The sequence below is a fragment of the Felis catus genome, chromosome A3 (genome assembly GCF_018350175.1).
Source record: "Felis catus isolate Fca126 chromosome A3, F.catus_Fca126_mat1.0, whole genome shotgun sequence".
In the NCBI taxonomy this organism is placed as follows: domain Eukaryota; kingdom Metazoa; phylum Chordata; class Mammalia; order Carnivora; family Felidae; genus Felis; species Felis catus.
The window spans coordinates 18706754-18729457 of record NC_058370.1 but is presented as its reverse complement, the minus strand read 5'-3'; the positions used below and the strand labels follow the sequence as shown (position 1 = coordinate 18729457).

Sequence of the window (22704 nt, the reverse complement as noted above, 5' to 3'; positions counted from 1 at the left end):
GGTCCCAAGTTTCTAGTTCCCTTAATGATGCAGAGAGCTAACATTTATGAACAGTGACCGTGGGCCGGGCACTGTGTTAAGCACTTCTGTAAACACTGTGTCATTTAGTCCTTGCAGGTATTCTGTGAAGTTGATATTATTAGGGGTTCTGCTTTACACAGAGAAGGATAGTGGGTTTGAAGGAGCTTATGCAAGTGGCTCAAGGCCACCAAGCTCTGTGTGTGTGTGTGTGTGTGTGTGTGTGTGTGTGTGTGTGTGTGTGTGTGTGTAACCTGTACCCTGGTAGTTTGGCTCCAAGAGCCCCGGCTCCTAGGACTGTGCAGTCCAGTTTCCACATCTGCTGACAACACTCAGCTGTGCTTCCTTTACCAGTGTTACAGTCCTCCTGCAGCTGCACTCAGGTCCCCAAAGTCCCCCACTGGACCCTGATACCCAAAGGAACAGAACACTCAAGAATGAAAGAAAAGGCACAGCAGGACTGTTCTGCTGGTGTGTTCTAAGATTACCGTTGCTTTTTAAGCAGCTGCACGGCCTACTCCTGGCCAACAGGAAACTTGTAATTTAATGGGCATTATCTTTTCTCCCTAGAACTAGTAGTCAGTCATTTTCCCCACCCAGAAGTTGTAAAGATTTTAAAAATACAAATGTATGACATTACATTTATTTACTGCCATTCTATTTCATTCATCCTAGCCTGTCCAGTAAACATGAACTTTGATTTTGTCATCTATTCTCCCAGTGTTGGGTCTGGTTTTCAGGAATTTGGGCTTAGCCAGAAGGCCTCTACCCCTGCGGAGCATGGAAGTCTTAGCCTCTCGAGCCTGAGCCTCCTCTACATAAAGCAGCTAGAAATAATAGATATGAAGAAGCTCGATTCAAAACTAAGTTATTGTTGATCTTATTAGAATATCACTTATCCAAGTCATTAATAAAAATGTTGAACAGGTCAAGACTGAAGAGCATATTATAGGAACTACTCCCCACTTTTCCTCCTCCTTAATCGCAAGATATCCTCTGGTCTTCTCAAAAGTCTTTCCTCCCTACGGGAGTTATGAGCTCCTGGTATGTTATTTCTATACACTTGAACATAGCTTTGGCTCTCTATTCCCAGCCCAGGCAAAATCTCTCCCTTGAGAATAAAGCAGAAAACAGACACACGGGGCTTTGTAGGCTATATTAAGGACTGTGGACTTTATTTCAAGAAAATGTGCTAAAGAGTCTGGAGCAGGGGAAGAGCATAAGGCAACCTCACCCCCTTACCAAGGGGGCAGCCAAATATTTCCTGAGCACTGACCCTGTGGCTAGTACCAGGGATAGAAATACAAGGAAGACATGTCCCTGTCTGTCTAACTGGACTTAAAATGGAAGAAAGAGACATGTAAACAAGTTACTATACAGCAAATACTTGCTAAAATAGAGGTGCAGACAAAATGTTCCAAGAACAGAAGGAGAACAGTATCCAGTGGGGCCTTGAGATGGTTTTCCAATTCCAGCTGTCTTCTCTCCCCAGTCCTTTATGAGAAGAACAATGCCACGAGAAACAGCCCTCACGTGCTTTAAAGCAATCCCGGAGAGGGCTGGGGCCAAACACTAAAGCTAAGGACAAAGGACCGCACCCTGGGACAAGAAGAATGCTTACTGACATTATCCTAAAATAATTTTTTGTCATTTGTGGAGAAGGAATACAACACGCAGAAGGAGCTGATTAAGTACTGCAGCGATGTACTATGGTTTCAGGGCACCTGAGTGCACTCGAGGCCTAGTGCTTGCCCCTACATTTTAAGAGTAACTTTTATCCCTTCTTTTTTTTCAAAGTTATCTGCACAAAAATTTAAGCGTACATGTTACACAGAAAAGAAAAAAATAAAAGTCACCGTGATCCCATTAACCGGAGAAAATGACGGCACATTTTGATGCACATTGAAGACATTTTCCATGCCTTGCTATGGTGCCTCTTTTCCCCTGAACTCCCCATACTGGAGCTGCCACACACACTGAGGGGGCCTGACATTTTCAACTAACAACAGCTGATAGCGCTAAAGCCGCCTTCTAGGTCATTAACAATGTTCTCCGATATCATTCTTCCTAGCTGCACAATATTCTGCTCTATGGGATATATACATAATCTAGCAAATGTCTGCTATCTCATATTCTGTTTGTTCACAATTTTCCACCAATATAAATGACTGAATGTCACAGCTGATTCTGCACAAAGACTCATTAGCTTCCTTAAAATACATGACAGTATTGGAATTGCTGGGACAGAGGATGTGAATAGTTTGAGATATTTCATGTCTGTTGCCATACTGCTGGGACAGGTCTTACCAGGTTATATTCCCATCCACTGTACACAAGAGTATCTCTTCCCTACACCCTCCCCAGCGGTGGGTAATACTTATTTCTAAAACCTTCATGGGGGACCTGGGTGGCTCAGTCGGCTAAGCATCTGACTCTCGATTTCAGCTCAGGTCATGATCTCACACTTTGTGAGTTTAAGCCTTGCATTGGGCTCTGTGCTGACAGTGTGGGGCCTACTTGGGATTCTCTCTCTTCCTCCCTCTGCTCCTCCCCCACTCATACTCTCCCTCAAAACAAATAAATAAACATTAAAAAAAATAACAAAACCTTCAAATATCTGGTAAACAAAAACCAGAAAATCTCTATTTTAATTAGCATTTCCTTGACTACTAGTGAAATTGACCACAGTTTTGTATGATTAATGATAAGCATTTCTTATCATTAAAGCTATTTGTCGTGTGTGTGTATATGTATGTATAAGCAGGAAGGTTCCTTCACCGGATAAAAAGAACATATGCCACATATATAAGTATATAGTTAGGAAATATGCGTATGTACATGATGCACATATGTCCTATTTACTTTAAGATTTGTATGAAGTATTTTCTAATATATAGACATTACAGATTTGTTTAATGTCAAAATCCATCAATCGTTCCTCTCACTGTAGGTACCATACTTAGAAATACTCAAGCTTAGAGGCACCTGGGTGGCTCCGTCGGTTAAGCCTCCAACTTTGGTTCAGGTCATGATCTTGTAGTTCGTGAGTTCAAGCCCCACGTCAGGCTCTGTGCTGACAGCTCAAGAGCCTGGAGCCTGCTTCAGATTCTATGTCTCCCTCTCTCTCTGCCCCTCTCCCATTCACATTCTATCTCTCTCTCTCAAAATAAATATTTAAAAAAGTCAAAAAAAAAAAAAGAAATACTGAAGCTTATATAAAGTTACTTATTTCCTTTCTCATATTTTAGCTTTGTTTTTATTTTTTACATTCAAACTTTAAGTCCTTTGGAACTTGCCGTTTTGGGAAGTGAGGGGAGGAGGGAATGAAAAGAGTTGTGCGCACATTTCTCTCACCCTAGCTATTTATAGATTTTCTGACCAAGACACACGTTCTTATGAATTGCCAGTTTATAAGGCTTGATCCTCATAACTTGGTGGATAATTTTTTTCCTTCAGCTTAAACCTGGATTGGTTTTGCTGCCAATCAGTGCACATTTAGCGACATGACTTGAGCAATAATTCTGCACAGAACTTAAACTTAAACTTAAAGAAACTTAAACTCAGCATTTAATACTACAAGAAGAGTAGTGTTCAAATAATTGGCAAATATTGCTTCACCTCAGTAAAAATGTGCTTCATCTGGGCTTGTTTATTCCTGAATCGCTTGATCTTCTGTGCAATGCGAGGATCCTTTTCCAGCTCTTCCATTGTGGCCCATTTACAATGCAAGTAGGAACTGTCCAAAGACACACAAATTGTGAGACAAGTGCAAACCACCACACCACTGAGCCCTACAGTCTTTCAGCAAACAGGGTGACTAACCCAGAAGTAGCGGTTTGTGGTGAAACTGCCAGAGATTAGGCTGCAAAGGGCCTTGCACTAACCGGACAATAAAATAAAACAATGCAGCGATTAATTCCAAATGACCGATCCCTCTGCAGCTTCTACACAAACTGCCTGAGAGCAGAGGAAGGGTAGGCATGGGCAAGCTGTCATTAACACACATTAGTGAAAGTGGGCACGAGGCAGAGGAAGAAAGAAAAATTTAAGAGGGAAACAGTGCGAGCTACAGGACAGTGGTTCTCCACCAGGAGCAGATGAGAATGGCTTGGGGAGTTTTTAATAAGCACCAGTCCTTGGGATCTACTCCCAGAGTCTGAGTCAGCTGGTACTGAGTGGAGCAAGGTCTTCCCCGGTGACTATCTGCACAGCCAAAGGTAAGTACTACTGCTTAAGGTGAAGTTGAGTCAGTCAAGATCCACAGGTCAGGCCTCAGGGGCCATTCTTGGAAAATACAGAAGGTGATGTGATGAGGGAAAGGAAATTTTATTCATATAAAATCCAAATACAAATAATATACGAAGAACACGTACAAATTTCTATACTTAACGTAGAATAGCTCCAAGTCGAATGGGGGCTCTCCAGGGTGAACCTGTAATAAACAGCAAGCAGTTAACAGTTCAGACCCCCACATATCGCCCTGACGCTGCACAAGAAAACAGGTAAATCAACACCTCTGCTTGATTTTCGTACAGACTTCCTGAGGATGTTTTCAGTTTCCCCCTTCTTTTCCTGACAGCTACTGAGCAGCTTTCCCAAAGGATGAATGCACAGCTAGCCAGAAGGTAAAAAAGAAAATGATCCTCCTGGTGTCCTTTCAAGGTCCAGGCTGGGACAGTGTTTGGCTGATAAACCCAAATCGGCCCAGGATCTGAAAGCTGTCAGGCCCAAAGCCTGGCGTGCAAGTGAAAACACAGGTCTCCGGCACACCCCCTGACCACCATCCCGAAACATCAGCGGTGCCCACTCTCAAAGTAAGGAAGTTTGCTCTCATAAATATTTGAAGATAAAACTATGTTCTCACCAGTGACAACATATCTTTCACTCCAGGTATACTCTCTGGATCTCCACAATGGTCCTGAGATATCTAAAGAACCCACCCTCCAAATGTTTTCCTTTCTTTTTTTTTTTTTTTTTTTTTTTTTGTAGCTGTGGTTTTATTTATTTTTTTTTTAATATGAAATTTATTGTCAAATTGGTTTCCATACAACACCCAGTGCTCATCCCAACAGGTGCCCTTCTCAATGCCCCATCACCCACTTTCCCCTCCTTCCTTCCCCTCATCAACCCTCAGTTTATTCTCAGTTTTTAAGGGTCTCTTATGGTTTGCCTTCTTCCCTCTCTGTAACATTTTGTCCCCCTTTCCCTCCCCCATGGTCTTCTGTTAACTTTCTCAGGATCCACATAAAAGTGAACACATATGGTATCTGTCTTTCTCTGTATGACTTATTTCACTTAGCACAACACTCTCCAGTTCCATCCACGTTGCTACAAAAGGCCAGATTTCATTCTTTCTCATTGCCACGTAGTATTCAATTGTGTTTATAAACTGCAATTTCCTTATCCATTCATCAGTCAATGGACATTTAGGCTCTTTCTATAATTTGGCTATTGTTGAAAGTGCTGCTATAAACATTGGGGTACGAGTGCCCCTATGCATCAGCATTCCTGTATCCCTTGGGTAAATTCCCAGCACTGTTATTGCTGGGTCATAGGGTGGATCTATTTTTAATATTTTGAGGAACCTCCACTCTGTTTTCCAGAGCAGCTGCACCAGTTTGCATTCCCACCAACAGTGCAAGAGGGTTCCCGTTTCTCCACATCCTCTCCAGCATCTATAGTCTCCTGATTTGTTCATTTTAGCCACTCTGACTGGCGTGAGGTGATATCTGAGTGTGGTTTTGATTTGTATTTCCCTGATGAGGAGTGACGTTGAGCATCTTTTCATGTACCTGTTGGCCATCTGAATGTCTTCTTTAGAGAAATGCCTATTCATGTCTTCTGCCCATTTCTTCACTGTATTATGTTTTTGGGCGTGGAGTTTGGTGAGTTCTTTATAGATTTTGGATACTAGCCCTTTGTCCGATATGTCATTTGCAAATATCTTTTCCCATTCCATCGGTTGCCTTTTAGTTTTGTTGATTGTTTCCTTTACAGTGCAGAAGCTTTTTATCTTGATGAGGTCCCAATAGTTCATTTTTGCTTTTAATTCCCTTGCCTTTGGAGATGTGTCAAGTAAGAAATTGCTGCGGCTGAAGTCAGAGAGGTTTTTTTCCCTGCTTTCTCCTCTAGGGTTTTGATGGTTTCCTGTCTCACATTCAGGTCCTTCATCCATTTTGAGTTTATTTTTGTGAATGGTGTAAGAAAGTGGCCTAGTTTCACTCTTCTGCGCGTTGCTGTCCAGTTCTCCCAGCACCATTTGTTAAAGAGACTGTCTTTTTTCCATTGGATATTCTTTCCTGCTTTGTCAAAGATTAGTTGGCCATACTTTTGTGGGTCCAATTTTGGAGTCTCTATTTTATTCCATTGGTCTATGTGTCTATTTTTGTGCCAATACCATGCTGTCTTGATGACTACAGCTTTGTAGCAGAGGCTAAAGTCTGGGATTGTGATGCCTCCTGCTTTGGTTTTCTTCTTCAATATTACTTTGGCTATTTGGGGTCTTTTGTGGTTCCATACAAATTTTAGGATTGCTTGTTCTAGCTTTGAGAAGAATGCTGGTGCAACTTTGATTGGGATTTCATTGAATGTGTAGATTGCTTTGGGTAGTACTGACATTTTAACAATATCCAAATGTTTTCAATATGGCTCTTTTTCCATGTTCTCTTCTTGGCCCCCTGAGGACTTTCCCTGGGCTGCAGAAACTAAGGGACAAAAATACCTTCTGCTAGCATCACAATGCAGGGAAAAAATTATTTGGGGCTATACTCAAATATTTAAGAATTTTAGGACCTAAAATCTTCCATGGGGGTAAGAATAATAAAGAATAAAAGAATAAAAGAATGACTAGCAAGACAATATTCTTGCTTTGCTCTCACTCTGGCCAATCAGGACCATTCCAGGTTGTCTAGCCAAATCTCTCTTCACAGAGGAGAGAACCTGTGATATAAAAGCTGACACATAAGCCACTAACCTCCTGGACGGTCTTAGATGCCAGGATCTTCTCAATGATGTTTGCGTCATCTTCTGGAGGCTCCTGGAGACAGAGGTTAAGAAGAAAGAAAATTACTGGCACCACAGAATCCAAGAAATAATTCTGTAAGAAACGCTATAGCAGGTACTACTTGGTCTGAAAGTTTACAATTGAGTGCTGAGGCCTCCCTCCCTATCAGTCCACAGAGTGATCAAAAGATCACAAACATTCTAACATCTGGACACAACCTAACACCTCCCCTTCCACATAAGCAGAGAAGTTATGCGGCTTTTCAGACTCTTAATTTCAGATCTGCCTTTAGCATCACTAAAATTGGTCCCAGGACTTCCCTTTTCTGCCAAACCTGCCTACGTGTTGCTGCATAAAATTTTCAGAAAGGTGTAACAGAAAGGAGTCTGGGGGCCTTAGAAGCAATGAGTCCTAATTCTAACACCTACCAGCTACTGACTTTGGGTAAGTCAATTAACACGTCTTCGTTTCCAAATCTATTAAAATAGGAGTTAAATATACTTATCTCACTGGGTTACTGGGAGGATAAAACGGTATGTGAAAATATTTTTGGAACAGTAAGCACTATGCAAATGCAAGGCATAATTATTCTCTACTAAACGATACCGTCTTTCCCTTCTGTGTCTGGAAATGGCTGTTTCACCCATCATCCTTTGCCTATAAATCCTAACTCAAAACAAATTAATTTCTTCCTTTCTACCCCGGCTACACATCAACATTTCTAGGCTCCTGATCTCCATGAAATCTCTCTACAGAGTATTTGATTAAATAATTACAAACTTAAAAAGGATGTGTTGAGTCAGAACACTCTTATGTTTGATGTTCTTTCTGGGACTTTATTTGAGCCATCCTATTTCAGAGGTTTTGTATGTACTATATGACCTCCTCAGATCTAGTATTTGTCCACAACAGGGTACTCAGAACAGAATGAGAAGAATGCTCATCACAATAGCCGTAGCTCCCAAAATAACTTGGGTTCCTGATCAGAACTTCCCCAAGGATGACTTCATGCTGCATTACTACTGTCTTCGGTCCTACCCATTCCAGGGGTTCGCCTGTCCCAGAGCCACACCATTACAGAAAATGATATATAAAGGTATATAAAATCAAAGTTTCCCCAGAAAAGTACTGAAAGAAAGAAAGGAAGAAAGGAAGAAAGGAAGAAAGGAAGAAAGGAAGAAAGAAAGAGGAGGAGGGCAGATGGTAGAAACGAAGCATGGCGATCAGCAGGCGATGACAGATGCTCCCAAAGGTTACAAATATTTATTACATTCCCCTAGACACATGGCATGGTGCTAGGTGCCATGCCAAAGTTAATCCAAAGTGACAAGAGTCTACTCCCACTGCTCAACAAGAAGACAAGTTGATTGTGCCTACCATATAGTAGGAAGAAGGGATGGGGTTACAGACTAAGCTTTTGTTTTTCTGCTCAAGTGTTCTGCCTGATTCTTAAGCACAAGTAAGGAAAGGAAGAGGCGGCAGGTGGCTGTTGCCTGCCTTCTCCCATTACAATGTAAACCTTCTGAGGGCAGGGATCCTTATTTGTTTTATCCACTGCTATAGCTAAAGCCCTGAAAAGGCCAGGCACCAGTGGGTGACCAGTATATATTTGTTAATGCTAAATACAAGGAAGAGGAAGAGAGAGGAAATACATGAGAAAATAAAGCATCTAACTCACCAGGGCTACAGACTGCAGACAGTTAATATTCTTAATCTACGTCACTTAATTAAAAATTCTCCTCCTTCATACACTGGGACCTAGCCATACTGTCAGGGTGGCCAACAGCAAAGAGCCAGAGCCTGGTGTAGTTTTCTTAAGCCAAAGATCACTACCCCAACCTTGCAACCAACAAAGGAATAGGTGCTGGTTAAGAGAGTAGATGAACAAACCTCCTTCCTAATTTCCTATTTCATTTCCTTCCTAAATTTCTTCCACATTATTTACTGTCTTTTAGGTTTATTCACTGGTCTTACAGAAATAGATGAGCCATAGTCCTCCTCAGCAAGGAACTACCAGATATGCTAACATAACACTTTAAAAGTTATTGAAGTATGGCATACATACAGTATATAGAGATCTCAAGTGTACAACCAATGAATTCTTACACATACACATACCCACTTGTATAAATATCACCTAGACCAAGTTACATAACATTCCCAATGTTCTGGGAGGCTCTCGCGCCCCCACTGGAAGTAACCACTATTCGGATTTCTACTACCACTGATTAGTTTTGCCTACTACTAAGCTTCATGTAAATGGAACTATATAGTATGTGGTTCATTCTTCTATATTTCTGCATAGTATTTAGTTGTATAAATATACTACCATCCATTTATCTGCTGTTGAGGAATATTTGGGTTGCTTCCAACATTTATATACACTGTGTATATTTTGGTGGACAAATGCACTCATTTATCTTGGATATATACCAAAAAGTGGAATTGCAAGGTTATGAGGTAGATCATATGTTTGGTTTTAATGAATGTTGTCAAAATTTTTTCCAAACTGATTCTGACAATTTTTATACCCACCAGCCACGTATGGGAGTTCCAGGTGACTTAATATTGTCAATCTTTAAAATTTTGGCCATTCTTGTGGCTAAATTCACATCTTTAAATTTAATTAATTCACATCTTTAATTCACATCTCCCTAGCAATTGAGGATGCTGAGCACCTTTTCATATGCCTACTGACCGTGTGGATAACCTCTCCGTGAAGCTCCATTCATGTCATTTGCCGATTTTAAAAATTGTCCTTTTTTTAAATTTGTAAGAGTTCATTATACATTTCTGAATAAGTGTCCTGTCAGTTATATAGATTACAAATATTATCTGCCAATCTATGGTTTGCCTTTTGCTTCTATAAATGTGTCTTTTGATGAACAGAAGTTCTACATAATCTGCCTTATCAATCTTTTCTCTTATACATTCTTGTGTTGTTGAATAATGTGGCAGCAATGTGGCAGTGTTGTTGTGGCAGCAATGGCTGCAACAAAGGTCACTCATTAAGCCACATAAAGTAATTTAAAATTTTCTTGCAGCCACCTTTTTAAAAAAGTAAAAATAGGGGCTCAGTCAGTTGAGCTCCCAACTCTTGATTTCAGCTCTGGTCATGATCCCAGGGTCGTGGGATTGAGCCCTGTATTGGGCTCCGTGCTGAATATGGAGCCTGCTTGAGATTCTCTCTCTATCTCTCTCTCTGTCTCTCTCTCTCTCTTTCTCCCTCTGCCCGCCTCCCCAACTCGTGCTCTCTCCAAAAATAAAAATAGTAAAAATAAACAGATGAAATGAATTTTAATATTTTATTTAAAGCAATATATGCAAAAATTTATTATTTCAATGTATAACCAATATAAAATTATTAATAAGATACTTTATATTCACTCATTAAGTCTTTAAAATCCGATGTGTACTTCACACTTAAAGCACATCTGAATTCAGACTACCCATATTTCTTTTTTTTTTCAATATATGAAATTTATTGTCAAATTGGTTTCCATACAACACCCAGTGCTCATCCCAAAAGGTGCCCTCCTCAATACCCATCACCCACCCTCCCCTCCCCTCCCACCCCCCATCAACCCTCAGTTTGTTCTCAGTTTTTAAGAGTCTCTTATGCTTTGGCTCTCTCTCACTCTAACCTCTTTTTTTTTTTTTTTCCTTCCCCTCCCCCATGGGTTTCTGTTAAGTTTCTCAGGATCCACATAAGAGTGAAAACATATGGTATCTCTCTTTCTCTGTATGGCTTATTTCACTTCCATCCATGTTGCTACAAAGGGCCATATTTCGTTCTTTCTCATTGCCCTGTAGTACTCCATTGTGTATATAAACCACAATTTCTTTATCCATTCATCAGTTGATGGACATTTAGGCTCTTTCCATAATTTGGCTATTGTTGAAAGTGCTGCTATAAACATTGGGGTACGAGTGCCCCTATGCATCAGTACTCCTGTATCCCTTGGGTAAATTCCTAGCAGTGCTATTGCTGGGTCATAGGGTAGGTCTATTTTTAATTTCCTGAGGAACCTCCACACTGTTTTCCAGAGTGGCTGCACCAGTTTGCATTCCCACCAACAGTGCAAGAGGGTTCCCGTTTCTCCACATCCTCTCCAGCATCTATAGTCTCCTGATTTGTTCATTTTGGCCACTCTGACTGGCGTGAGGTGATATCTGAGTGTGGTGTTGATTTGTATTTCCCTGATGAGGAGCGACGTTGAGCATCTTTTCATGTGCCTGTTGGCCATCTGGATCAGACTACCCATATTTCAAGTGCTTACAGCCACATCGGGCTAGTCGGAGCCCTACGGAGCAGAGCAGCTCTGTTTGGTTCTACTTGTTTTTATAGCAACACTACCTTGTCTTCATTACTGGAGTGTGATTAAAAGTCTGGATTACAGGGAGTCTTCCAACTGAGTTCTCTGTAAAGATTGCCTGGCTATTCTAGGTCTTTTGTGTTTCTATCATCAATTTCCAGCAGAAAACACCCTGCTTAGATTCTGACTGGGAATGAACTGCAGACATCTTAACAATATTGAATACATGTATGTCATACATTGCTCTATTTATGTCGGTCTTCTTTAATTTCTCTCAGCAATGTTTTTCATATAGAGAGGGCTTGTATATCTTTTGAGAGCTATTCCAGAATACCGAATATTTTTGATGATGTTACAAATGGCATTTTAGAATTTTTCTTTCCTGATTTCATGCTGCTAGTTCACAGAAATAAAGTAGATGTTTATGTATATTGTCTTTGTATCCAACAATTTAGCTAAATCCACATTTATTAATTCTAATGGTTTGTCAATTCTGTTGAATTTTCAACACACACAGTCATGTCATCTACAAATACTGAATCGTACTTCTTCCGTTCCAATTTTTAAACTTTTTATTTCTTTGTTTACTTATAGCAATGGCCAGGACCTCCAGTGTATCTCTTTTTTAAAATTTATATTACATATTCTTTTTTTTTTTAATGTTTATTTATTTTTGAGAGAGCAAGAGGGGGAGGGGCAGAGAGAGAGGGGGACAGAGGATCCGAAGCAGGCTCGATGCTGATACCAGACAGCCCAACAGAGGGCTCGAACTCGCGAACTGTGAGATCATGACCTGAGCCTAAGTTGGATGCTTAACTAACTGAGAAACCCAGGTGTCCCCTGCATTTCTGAATATAAAGATAACAGTGGGATTTTTTTCTTACTCCCAAATTCAGCAGGAAAGCATTCAGTATCGTACCATTTAATATAACGTTAGTAGTCAGTTTTTATCTAGTGGATTTTAAGTCTTTGGTTTTCTACAGTTTCAGATGTGCCTGAATATGGTTTTTGTTTTTGTATTTTCCCTGCTTGGGAGTTACCTGATGCTGAATGTATTGGTTGATATCCCCCATCAGTTTATGGGAGTTGTTGGCCATTTACTTTTATCATCAAATACTCCTCTGCTCCAATCTCTCCTCCACATCTAGGACTCTAATCAGAGATACACATTGCACTTTTTCACTGCACCCCAATTGTTTCATATGCTTTGTTCTGCTCTTTCCATTCTTTTTTCTATGTGGCAGTTCAGAAATTTTCTATTGATTTGTCTTCAAAGTCACCAATCTTACCTTCTGTTGTATCTAATCTGCTTTAATTTTTATTTCAGGTTATTTTAATTTTTTAGTTTTTAGATTTTAAAAAGTTTTTAGATTTATACACACACACAAATATATATATTTTTAATGTTTATTTTTGAGAGACAGAGACAGTGTGAGCGGGGGAGGGGCAGAGAGGGAGACACAGACTATGAAGCAGGCTCCAGACTCGGAGCTGTCAGCATAGAGCCCAACATGGGGCTCAAACTCATGAACTACAAGATTATAACCTGAGCCAAAGTTAGACGCTTAACCACCTGAGCCACCAGGCGCCCCTCTCATCTGCCTTTAAAGTCATCCACTGTATTCCAGACTGTTGAACCGATTCTCTTTACAGATTCATTTCTTCCCTGGAATTCTTCACTTTAAAATTTTTTTGGCTCATTTTCTTTTATTTTCTTTCACATGTTAATCAGTTATTTTAAAATTCTTTTCTGTTAAGTCCACTACCTGGATCATCTAGGGTCTATTTCTATTATATATTACTTTTACTTTTTAGTCACATTTTTTCCAGCTTTTTCAAATGTGCAATAGTTTTTTACTTATGGTAGATATTGTGAATAAAGGAACCTTAGCAGCTCCTAACTATTTTCCACAACTATTTCCTATTTTCTCTGTGAGAGGGGGTGGTCCCTGGGTCCAATGAGACACTGAATTGGGTCAGGCCTGGGTTACTGTTAAGATTTATCTCTTGCTTAGCAGGGGTACCTGGGTGGCTTAGTTGGTTGAGCATCTGACTTCAGCTTGGGTCATGATCTCACAGCTCATGAGTTTGAGCTCCACATCGGGCTCTGTGCTGACGGCTCGGGGCCTGGAGCCTGCTTCAGATTCCGTGTCTCCCTCTCTCTCTGCCCCCAACCCACTCGCATTCTGTCTCTGTCTCTCTCAAAAATAAATAAACATTAAAAAAATTTTTTTAAAGATTCATCTCTTGTTTTATCCTGTTTCTCAAGCATGAATGTCCAGGGCCACTGACTGAATGTGGCAGGTCTTTCTATTCCTGAGCCCTGGAGTCTCCAATCCCAAGTAAGTTAAAAATCTCTCACTCTCTTTTTTAAAATTTACTTATTTATTTTGAGAGACAGAGAAAGAGAGAGAGAGAGCAAGTGCGAGCGAGGGAGGGGCAGAGAGAGAGAGAGAGAGAGAGAGGGATAAAGAGAATCCCAGGCAGGCTCCACACTGTCAGCACAGAGCCTGACTCAGGGCTCAATCTCATGAATCTCAGGTGAGATCACGACCTGAGCTGAGATCAAGAGTCGAACACTTAACAGACTGAGCCACCCAGGTGCCCCTCTTAAAAACCTCTCTTCAGGGAGAGTTAGTTTTTCTACACTAAGCCCATCCCTTTAGTGAGATTTTCCCTCTAGGTACCATGATACTGTGAGATTTCAATCTGCCTTCTGAATGAGCCACTAACTTCTTGGGCTACCCCAGAACTCCTCAACGTCCTGGGGAGAGCCCTTTGCTTTAGGGATCTTCTAGTTTCCAATCATTTCACCAGCAGGGGCAGATGGTGATGGTTTCTCTTCAACCCAGAGAAGTCTGTTTGAGCCAAGCCTGATCCTCAACCTGCACCTAGAACTGAGGAATGTTTCCAGAGAAGAAATAGTTCGCAACTGCTGGCTCATCTAGTAATAAATAGCTCATCACTGTCTGGAATTTTAGTTAATCTAATTCTTGTTGCTTTCACAGATATCTGATGTCTTTAAAGACACATTCTCTTTTTTTCCCTTTGCAATGAGTGTTGCCCTGCCACGACCTACTGTCTCTTCCCTGGAAGAAGGAATCCTCCCACATCAACTCTCATTCCAGGAACTCCCTAGGGCCTACTTTTTACTCTTTTCAATTCATACTCATTTTTCTGGTGATCCTGTCCAGTCTTGAGGTTTTAAATAAGGGCTACATCACGACACCAGCCAAGTTTATGTATCCAGCTCAGAACCTCCCCTCGATTCATAGACTCATATATCTAATTGTGTTACCTGCCATCTCCACTTGAATATCTCAGAGGTATTTAACACTTAAAATGTCTAAAACGTAAACTCCTACTATCCTAGCCAACTTCCCTTCCCTACCCATTCCATCTACAGTTTTCTCCCAACTGAGTGAATTCTATCCTTCTTGGTGTTCAAACCGAAAATCTTGGTGTAATTCTTGATTCCTCCTATCTCTCCATACACTGTGTCTGATTAGCCAAGAAATCGTGTTGGCTATATCTTCAAAATATGTACAGAATCCAGCAATTTCTCACCACCTCCACTGCTTCTACCCTGGTCTAAATCACCTTCATTTCTCACCCAGATTATTCTCAACTGCCTTCTACCTAGTTTCCCTGCTTCCACTCCTGCCCAACTAGTCTGGTCTATTCACAATACAACATTCAGAACTGCCATTATAATGTCTTTTGCCTAACCTGCTTACAAGGCTTCTCTTTTAGAATAAAATCAAACATCTTTTAAAGGCCTACAACAAACCCTGCTGGAGCTCACCAAACGTCCCATCTCCTATTACCTTTCAGGTCTCCCTGTGTGTTCCTCACACACACTAGTGGCCCATTTCTACCTCAGAGACTCTGCACAGGCTATTCCCTCCGCCTAAAATGCCTCCCTCTCAAGATTCCCTCACTCCTTTATTGCCTTCAATTCTTTGCTCAAATGTTACCTTGGTGAGGCCAAAACAGACCACCCTAATTAAAACTGCAACCCTCACTCCTCAATTCCACATCACTCTTCTGATTTTTTTTCTCACAGCACTTACCACCATTGATGTACTACGCAATTTTATTACTTTTTAGATTTGTTCCCAGCCTCTACCTAGGTATTTCCACCCTTTGGAAGCTAACTCGGAGCTTGGCTGTTTGGCCTCCTCTCCCACAGGTTCAGAATCCAGCAAATGTGAAGAGGAGATGAGTTGCATGGATTTCATAGGTCCCCTCTCCATTTATTGTATGCTCCCTCTGTGAGAGCAGGGAGTTTTGCCTCTTTTGATCCTTGATGTTATCTTCAGCACAAAACAGTCCTTGGCAGGTAGTAGGTCCTCAAGAAGTATTTTTGAATAAATAATGTTAAGAGATTTTGCAATATAAATGGTAATATCAGCATAAAGCAAGTGCTGAGAACCTGCTGAAATCCCACAATTCAAGACAGGGCACTTCGGCAAATTAGGAGAGCCTCTGAAAGTGCAGCGACATCTGAGTTAGATCTCTGTTAACCAGCACTAAACTTTCATAATCTCTGACTACCTTTTCTACCCACTCCCAAGTCTGTAGAACCCAGACTAACCAGGGAGCATTCATACATGTACACATGTACTGACAGGAACAATTATGTCTTCCTCACTACTAGATTGCTTCAAACATTCTTATTCTTATCTACCATTAAGAATAGAAAAAAGATGGGTTTTAGTGGGAGGATTTTGATAATGTTATTTGGAGTTTTTACTAGGACCAGCCAAATCCAAGGAAACGTTAACACACGGACAAGAAAGGACAGTACTTTACTCTGAGTATTAAAAGGATGAAGGGCTTCAGGGGCACCTGGGTGGCTCAGTTGGTTGTGTGACTGACTCTTGATTTCAGCTCAGGTCATGATCTTGCAGTTTGTGGGATCAAGCCCCACGTTGGGCTCCTCGCTGGGCATGGAGTCTGCTTGGGATTCCTTCTCTCTCTGTCTCTCTGCCCCTCTCCTGCTTGCACATGTGCTCTCTAAATAAATGAATAAATAAACTTTAAGAAAAAAATAAATAAAAGGATGGAGGGCTTCAAACATTCTTCACCATAGAAAATTTTCAAGTAAAAATTAAGGAATGTGAAATAAAATTTCAACTTATCTTTTTTTTTTTTAAGGTCTTTTTTTTTTTTTTTAATTTTTTTTTTTTTTCAACGTTTATTTTTGAGACAGAGAGAGACAGAGCATGAACGGGGGCGGGGCAGAGAGAGAGGGAGACACAGAATCAGAAGCAGGCTCCAGGCTCTGAGCCATCAGCCCAGAGCCCAACGCGGGGCTCGAACTCACGGACCGCGAGATCGTGACCTGGCTAAAGTCGGACGCTTAACCGACTGCGCCACCCAGGCGCCCCAGGTCTTTTTTTTTTTAACGTTTTATTTATTTTTGAGACAGGGAGAGACAGAGCATGAACAGGGGAGGGTCAGAGAGAGGGAGACACAGAATCTGAAACAGGCTCCAGGCTCTGAGCTGTCAGCACAGAGCCTGACGTGGGGCTCGAACTCACGGACCGCGAGATCATGACCTGAGCCGAAGTCGGCCGCTTAACCGACTGAGCCACCCAGGCACCCCTCAACTTATCTTTTATAGGAAGAGCAATGAATACTGGAATTAAAAAAAAAAAATCAGTGAGGGGTGCCTGGGTGACTCAGTCAGGTAAGCATTTGACTTTGGCTCAGGTCATGATCTTGTGTTTGGTGAGTTCAAGCCCCACATCAGGCTCTGTGCTCACAGCTCAGAGCCTGGAGCCTGCTTTGGATTCTGTGTCTTCCTCTCTCTCTGCCCCTCCCTGGCTCACACCCCTCCCTGTCTCTCTCTCTCTCAAAAGTGAATGAACATTAAAAAAAAAAAAAAAAAAAAAAAAAAAAAAAAAAAAGGAAAGAGGAGTGCCTGGGTGGCCCAGCTGGTTAAGCATCCAATTCTTACTTTTGGCTCAGGTTATTATCTCACAACTCTGTGGGTTCGAGCCCCCACATCGGGCTCTGTGCTGGCAGCACAGGGCCTGCTTGGGATCCTCTCTCTCCCTCTGTAGCTGCCCTTCCCCCACTTGTGCTGTCTCTCTCAAAGTAAATAGATGAACTTAAAAAAAGTAAAGAAAAAGAAGAAAGAAAAGAATAATTCCTTTAAAAAAAAACTGATTATCATCAAAACACTCAGAGCAGGCTTTACTCTATCCCAATAAAAGGAAAAGGGAATAGCATTTCCAAAATACACATCAAAGCAGGACGGAAACTAGGAAATCAGGACTTTTCTAAACAGAGATTGTGCATAAGCACGATCATGTGTGTATCAACACTCCGTGTATACAGATACACACAGATATAAACTAAATCTGCTTGCCAAACACACTTCCATAACAACCATCTGTTCTCAGCTACTTGGAATTTTCTCAAATTATCCTTCAAAGAAGGCCATTTTAATTCATTCTCTTTCATGTCAGAGACTCAGATAACTAAAAATTTTTTTCTTAGGGAAAATTTCAAAAATTGTCAACCCTAGTCACCCCAACCTCAACCAACCACCTGATTTAGTTCTATTTAGCTAGGCACAAGGGAGAGGTTCTAGCAAGAAGCAAATCACTTTTCAAATCACCAAGTATGTGAGGGTACAAAAGTAGCATCAAACGAGATGCCCAGTCTCAGGGGCTTACATTCGTGTAGGGAAAGCAACATAAAACATTTTTATTAGAAACGTTGCAGGTTAAATTCTAATTGGTGTGACAGTAACCTTAAGTCCAGCAAGAGTGCAAAAAGCAAGAACAGCTTGGATTTCACAGAATAGGTAAGATTTTAGTAGGGCCCTAAGGAATGGTGGGTCGTAAGAGGACAACAAGCAGGAAGGAAAGCTGAAATGAACTGGAAGGATGAAAGAATGAGTCCACAGGAAACAGGATGCATATACGGAATACTAAGTAAACAGTAGAGCAAAAGCATTAGAATGAGGTAGGGAAATAAACGGGAGTAAACAGGTAGTGTGCGGTCACATTTAAAACAAAAATCAGGCAGGAATTTTGATTTAATATCGGAGTTGAGAAACAACCACCTTAGACCATAGAGCAGGGGCACTCTCCCCCAGCTCAGGGAAGGAAACAGGGGGCTTCTGGGGGAGAAAACAACTGGGCTCAGCCCATCAGGCATGGCAAAAGGTTAGACAAAGCGGAGGGCGCTGGCCTCAGAGACACAGAGTGAGGCACAGGAGGGCACCAGGAGCTGAAGCCTCATTCAGATTAAAGCCCTTTGTTCTAAAAGGCAAAATCACACAAACTGCACAAACTGTAGGAGGCAGAAACTGAGACAGCCTTGTAAAAATCTACACAACAACTGCGAAAGTCTCTCTGTTCCAGACGCTAACATCCGTTTGACAAAGAATAAGAAAGCAAAGACTTTGCTCACTGTGACGTGAGGATGGAAAGTTATTTCCTGCCCCCGAATCCCGTATCCCCGTCAGGGGACCGTCCCTCTGGCTCCAGAGCAGGGCCATGCTACCATGCCAGTCCTGGCCTACCACGAATCACATGTAAAGATGTTTCCAGCAACTCCCCACTAGACAGCCAGTGCTGAGGCTGCAATCTGGGACTGGGCCAGGGGCCACAGAACAAGGCAGAGCATGCTGAGAAGGCACTGCCCGAGAAATGCAGCGAGGGAGCAGCAGGGCCTTTCTGCTGGGGACTCCACACGGTTCTTGGCCCCAAGCTACAGCCAGCAAGCAGGCAGACAGCCATCCAAAGGGCCTCGGGAGAAGGACACAAGTAAAAGCCTCATCTTCTTCAACTGATTTCCTGTGCCACTAGGTACTGAGGATTGTCTGGAATCCTAGATGAGATTCATGGCTTTCAAGGTTTGCCATCAGCCTGGGAAATCTTTGTTCAAACCTCACCAGGAAGCCCAAAACGTAAACCAGAGGCAAATGCGGTGTAGTCGGGCAGCAGCTAGGGCTCAGCTGAGGCCGGCCTCTGAAACCCACCCAATCCCCCTACAGGCCGTCTATCTACCCTGCATGCTATGCCAGGCCTGGGACACAGAGGCCAGATCCACGTGCTTGCCAAAGCCACATATCAGGCCTCTTTCTGCTTAAATTTCATAACAATTTTTGAGGCCTAATTAATGAAAATTCAGATTCTATCGTATGTTAGCTCTCTCTCTCGTGTACCTTGAAGAGGATAAAAAGAGCCTTGTTAAGATACATAAAATTTCCTGAATTATTTCTGTCAGATCAGCTAAAGCCGCCCTTCAGGTACCACAAAAGAAGTCATAACAACAACTGAAATATGGGTAATGACGGGCTGAATGGCTACTAGGAGAAAATAAATTCCCTTCTAATGTTTTAACTACCAAACCAACCATAAATCTCCAAGGAGGGAAAACCCATCATAAAGCAATATAATCCTATCACCTCATGGCACTCTTGCCAGGACTACTCTTAACTGTTTGCTTGAAAAGCACTACACTGATAGTACATCAAATTATTATTCCTATTAAGTGCTATGTTCATTGGTTGGATAACTCTTGGCAAAGGGACCTGAAATCAACTCTTACATGCTAGTCACTGGTTGACTACCACTAGGGTGTCCCATGACCCAGATCGTTCTGTGCCTGCTTCTTGGTTGTTAAACCAGGGACGACGACCCCTCCTCCTAGCTACTGTCCATGCAAACACAAGGTGAAAGGATATGTGAAATTATGTGAAAATGCTTTAAGCTGGAGGCAAGGTGGTTTAGACAGATAAAGTATTACCGGCTTTGCTAAGCCACCCTAGTGCCCGGGAGGAAGGACAGGTATTTGTGCTCCGTCGCACATGCAGAGCATGAATTCTGCCAAGTCAGCGTCAGGGACTCCACAACAACAGCCAGCCTGTGTCCCAGAATGTGCTGCTGGCAATGGTGCCCTTCCTATATGCACAGCCTGTTTCTTCTTTTGCTTCTAATGTCTTCTCTGTAAGCTCCCTGGCACAGACCTCCTCCTTTTCAATATTTACCTCTCTTCCTTCTAGCATCTGGATATCAGGTCCCTCTTCTTGAAACCGCTGCCAATGGAAATCCCTAAAATACAAATAGGGCCATCCTGCTTCTCTGCTGGAACCCTCAATGTCCCCTCCCCCCTACCATTTGCTCTGCAGTATTAAGGTCAAATACTTTAGCTAATCCCTAGGGTCTGCATAATGTGACTCTTCCTACCACTCAATGCTCATCTCCCACCACTCCTCAGACCAGATCCCAACATCCAGCCGAGCTGGTCTATCACAACACCACCCGCAGCACCATCCAGGCTGTGGGCTTTAGTTCATGTTAGAAATGCCTTTCCTAAAATCCTGACCTCCCCCTTTCCTGTCCACTCCCCCATGTAGCCACTGTATCCAGCACATTCTTCTAAGGCCGCACTTTATCACAGTGTTCATATAGCCATAAGCCCCTTCTTCTTGGAGCCAGGGACCATGCCTTGATACTCATCCTTGTATCCCAAGACCTGGCCTTGTATGGACTCTTAATACACATTTATTGAATCCAAGTTCCAACTGTAATTACTAGTGCGTGTGATTTCATCCAATGAATGGCTGTTTAGTATGTTATCAGACTTTCACATTCTAATGGGAAAGACAAAGAAATAAATGCAATCAGAACACAATGATCAGCTGTGGCAAGTGCTATGAAAGAAACAGACAAGGAGTGAAACTGAGAATCATGGGGCTCAGAGGCAGAGATCTACTCTAAATACAAGAACCAGGAAAGACCTCTCTGGGGAGAAACCATTTTAGCTTAAAAGATGATGAACCAAGTCATGTAATGCATGTGAAGAAGAGATATCAGGGCAAGAAGGTGGGAAAGAACTGTTAACCCAAGGCTAGGGAGTGGGGAGAAAGTCATTTATACGCTGAAGGAATTTGCTGAGACAGAGAGAACCCTGCTGGGCACCATAGCTTCATTCTAAATGGATTAGGAAGCCAACTGAAGGTTATCAGCACCAGTTACAATAACCTAACCTAGCTTCAGCGAAGAGCCACAGAATAACTATCAAGTGGGCCAAAATGATGGATCAAGCCAAGGTCAGCACCCCAGCCATAGGTCGTACCTCCGCCTGCCATGCCAGTGTAGAAGCCGAGAGGGCGGACGTCCGGCCGGCTCCAAGAACGGCGATTGTCTCCCCGTCATCGTCCACCACCTTGAAATCCAGGTCCTCGTTATATTTTCTGCGCTTCACCTGCCGTCCTGAGCGTCGTTTCTGCAGGGCAAACACACCCATCGGAGAGATGCTCTGTGAGTCAAAGGCAAAAAGCTTGGACAAGAAAGAATACCCTCATCTACACTCACTGACATGCACAAGAGACCTGTCCTACTTTACAAAAGCAATCTTCCTTAAACACAACTCTTTTAAGAATTAAATTCACTCAAAATGAAATCTGGCTGAGGGAGGGGATCCAAATTGCCAAGATCCCCTGAGAAGAAGGTATAGTCTCAGAATCCAGTGAGATGTGTCTTGTTCATGAATGATAGTGACTTTCCTTTTCCTTTCTGGAGTCAGTTTCTATTCCAGTAAAACGGGGATGAGAGGTGAACTCCATCATCTTTCAGGTCCCTTCCAGCATAGCTGGAAGCTCTGATTTTAGGGCGATAAGATAATTGTTTCGGTTGTGGTCAAATTCACTGTACTTACAATATATTCTTTAAAAACTAAATTAATACCAGTTTTATTAGGGCTTACTTTGAGAATCTCCTTGAAATGCAAGGAGACATATTAAGTGTGACAAAACAAGATTCATGAGTCACCATCTGAGGACTCATCTATAATTAAGTAACTCCTGACCTTTTAGAGAGACAACATTCTACAACAAAGCAGCCCAGTGGCTTTCCTCAAACAGAAAAACACATGGTTCATCTCATGGACACATCCTATCCAAGCAGCAGAAACACTTCTGGGAACCACTCACCAGCTAGCTCACTCTCCAGTACTTCAATCTTAAAAAACAAAACCAAAGCCAAACACCACCTGCCTTATTTTTTAAAACATACCTCCTGGGCCTCTCTCTGTTCTCCCACCATTTCTTCATTATGTTACCTCTATGACGTTTAGTTTTACATGAGGGATTCCACATGAAAACCTGTCTCCCAATCCCATGTACATACAGATCACCACCCTGGAAACACTTAAACCCCTGCCAACTCCCATCAACCCAACATGCCTGCTGCTCTGCCCATGAGGACACCTGACAACCACTAGCCCGAGTTCAGAGACAGTGATGGGGGGAGGGGGGGTTCTGCTCTGATACCCCAGACACTACTACTTATTACCACTGTGACATCAGAAGCTGATACCTTCCCACAGTGAAGACCATCT

The 22704-nt window shown here is 42.1% G+C and overlaps 1 protein-coding gene across 6 annotated transcripts in view; it reads right to left on the bottom strand.

Annotated features, from left to right (window-relative positions):
• CHD6 (chromodomain helicase DNA binding protein 6) overlaps window positions 1-22704 on the bottom strand; it is a 205477-nt gene that overhangs the window by 94882 nt on the left and 87891 nt on the right. For all 6 annotated transcript variants that reach the window (XM_023251244.2, XM_023251248.2, XM_023251247.2 and 3 more), the window contains 4 exons: window positions 21442-21591; window positions 6992-7054; window positions 4392-4450; window positions 3637-3754 (listed from right to left, as the gene is read on the bottom strand). In XM_023251244.2, coding sequence (XP_023107012.1) covers window positions 3637-3754; window positions 4392-4450; window positions 6992-7054; window positions 21442-21591 — 390 coding nt within the window. The remainder of the gene's footprint in view (window positions 1-3636; window positions 3755-4391; window positions 4451-6991; window positions 7055-21441; window positions 21592-22704) is intronic.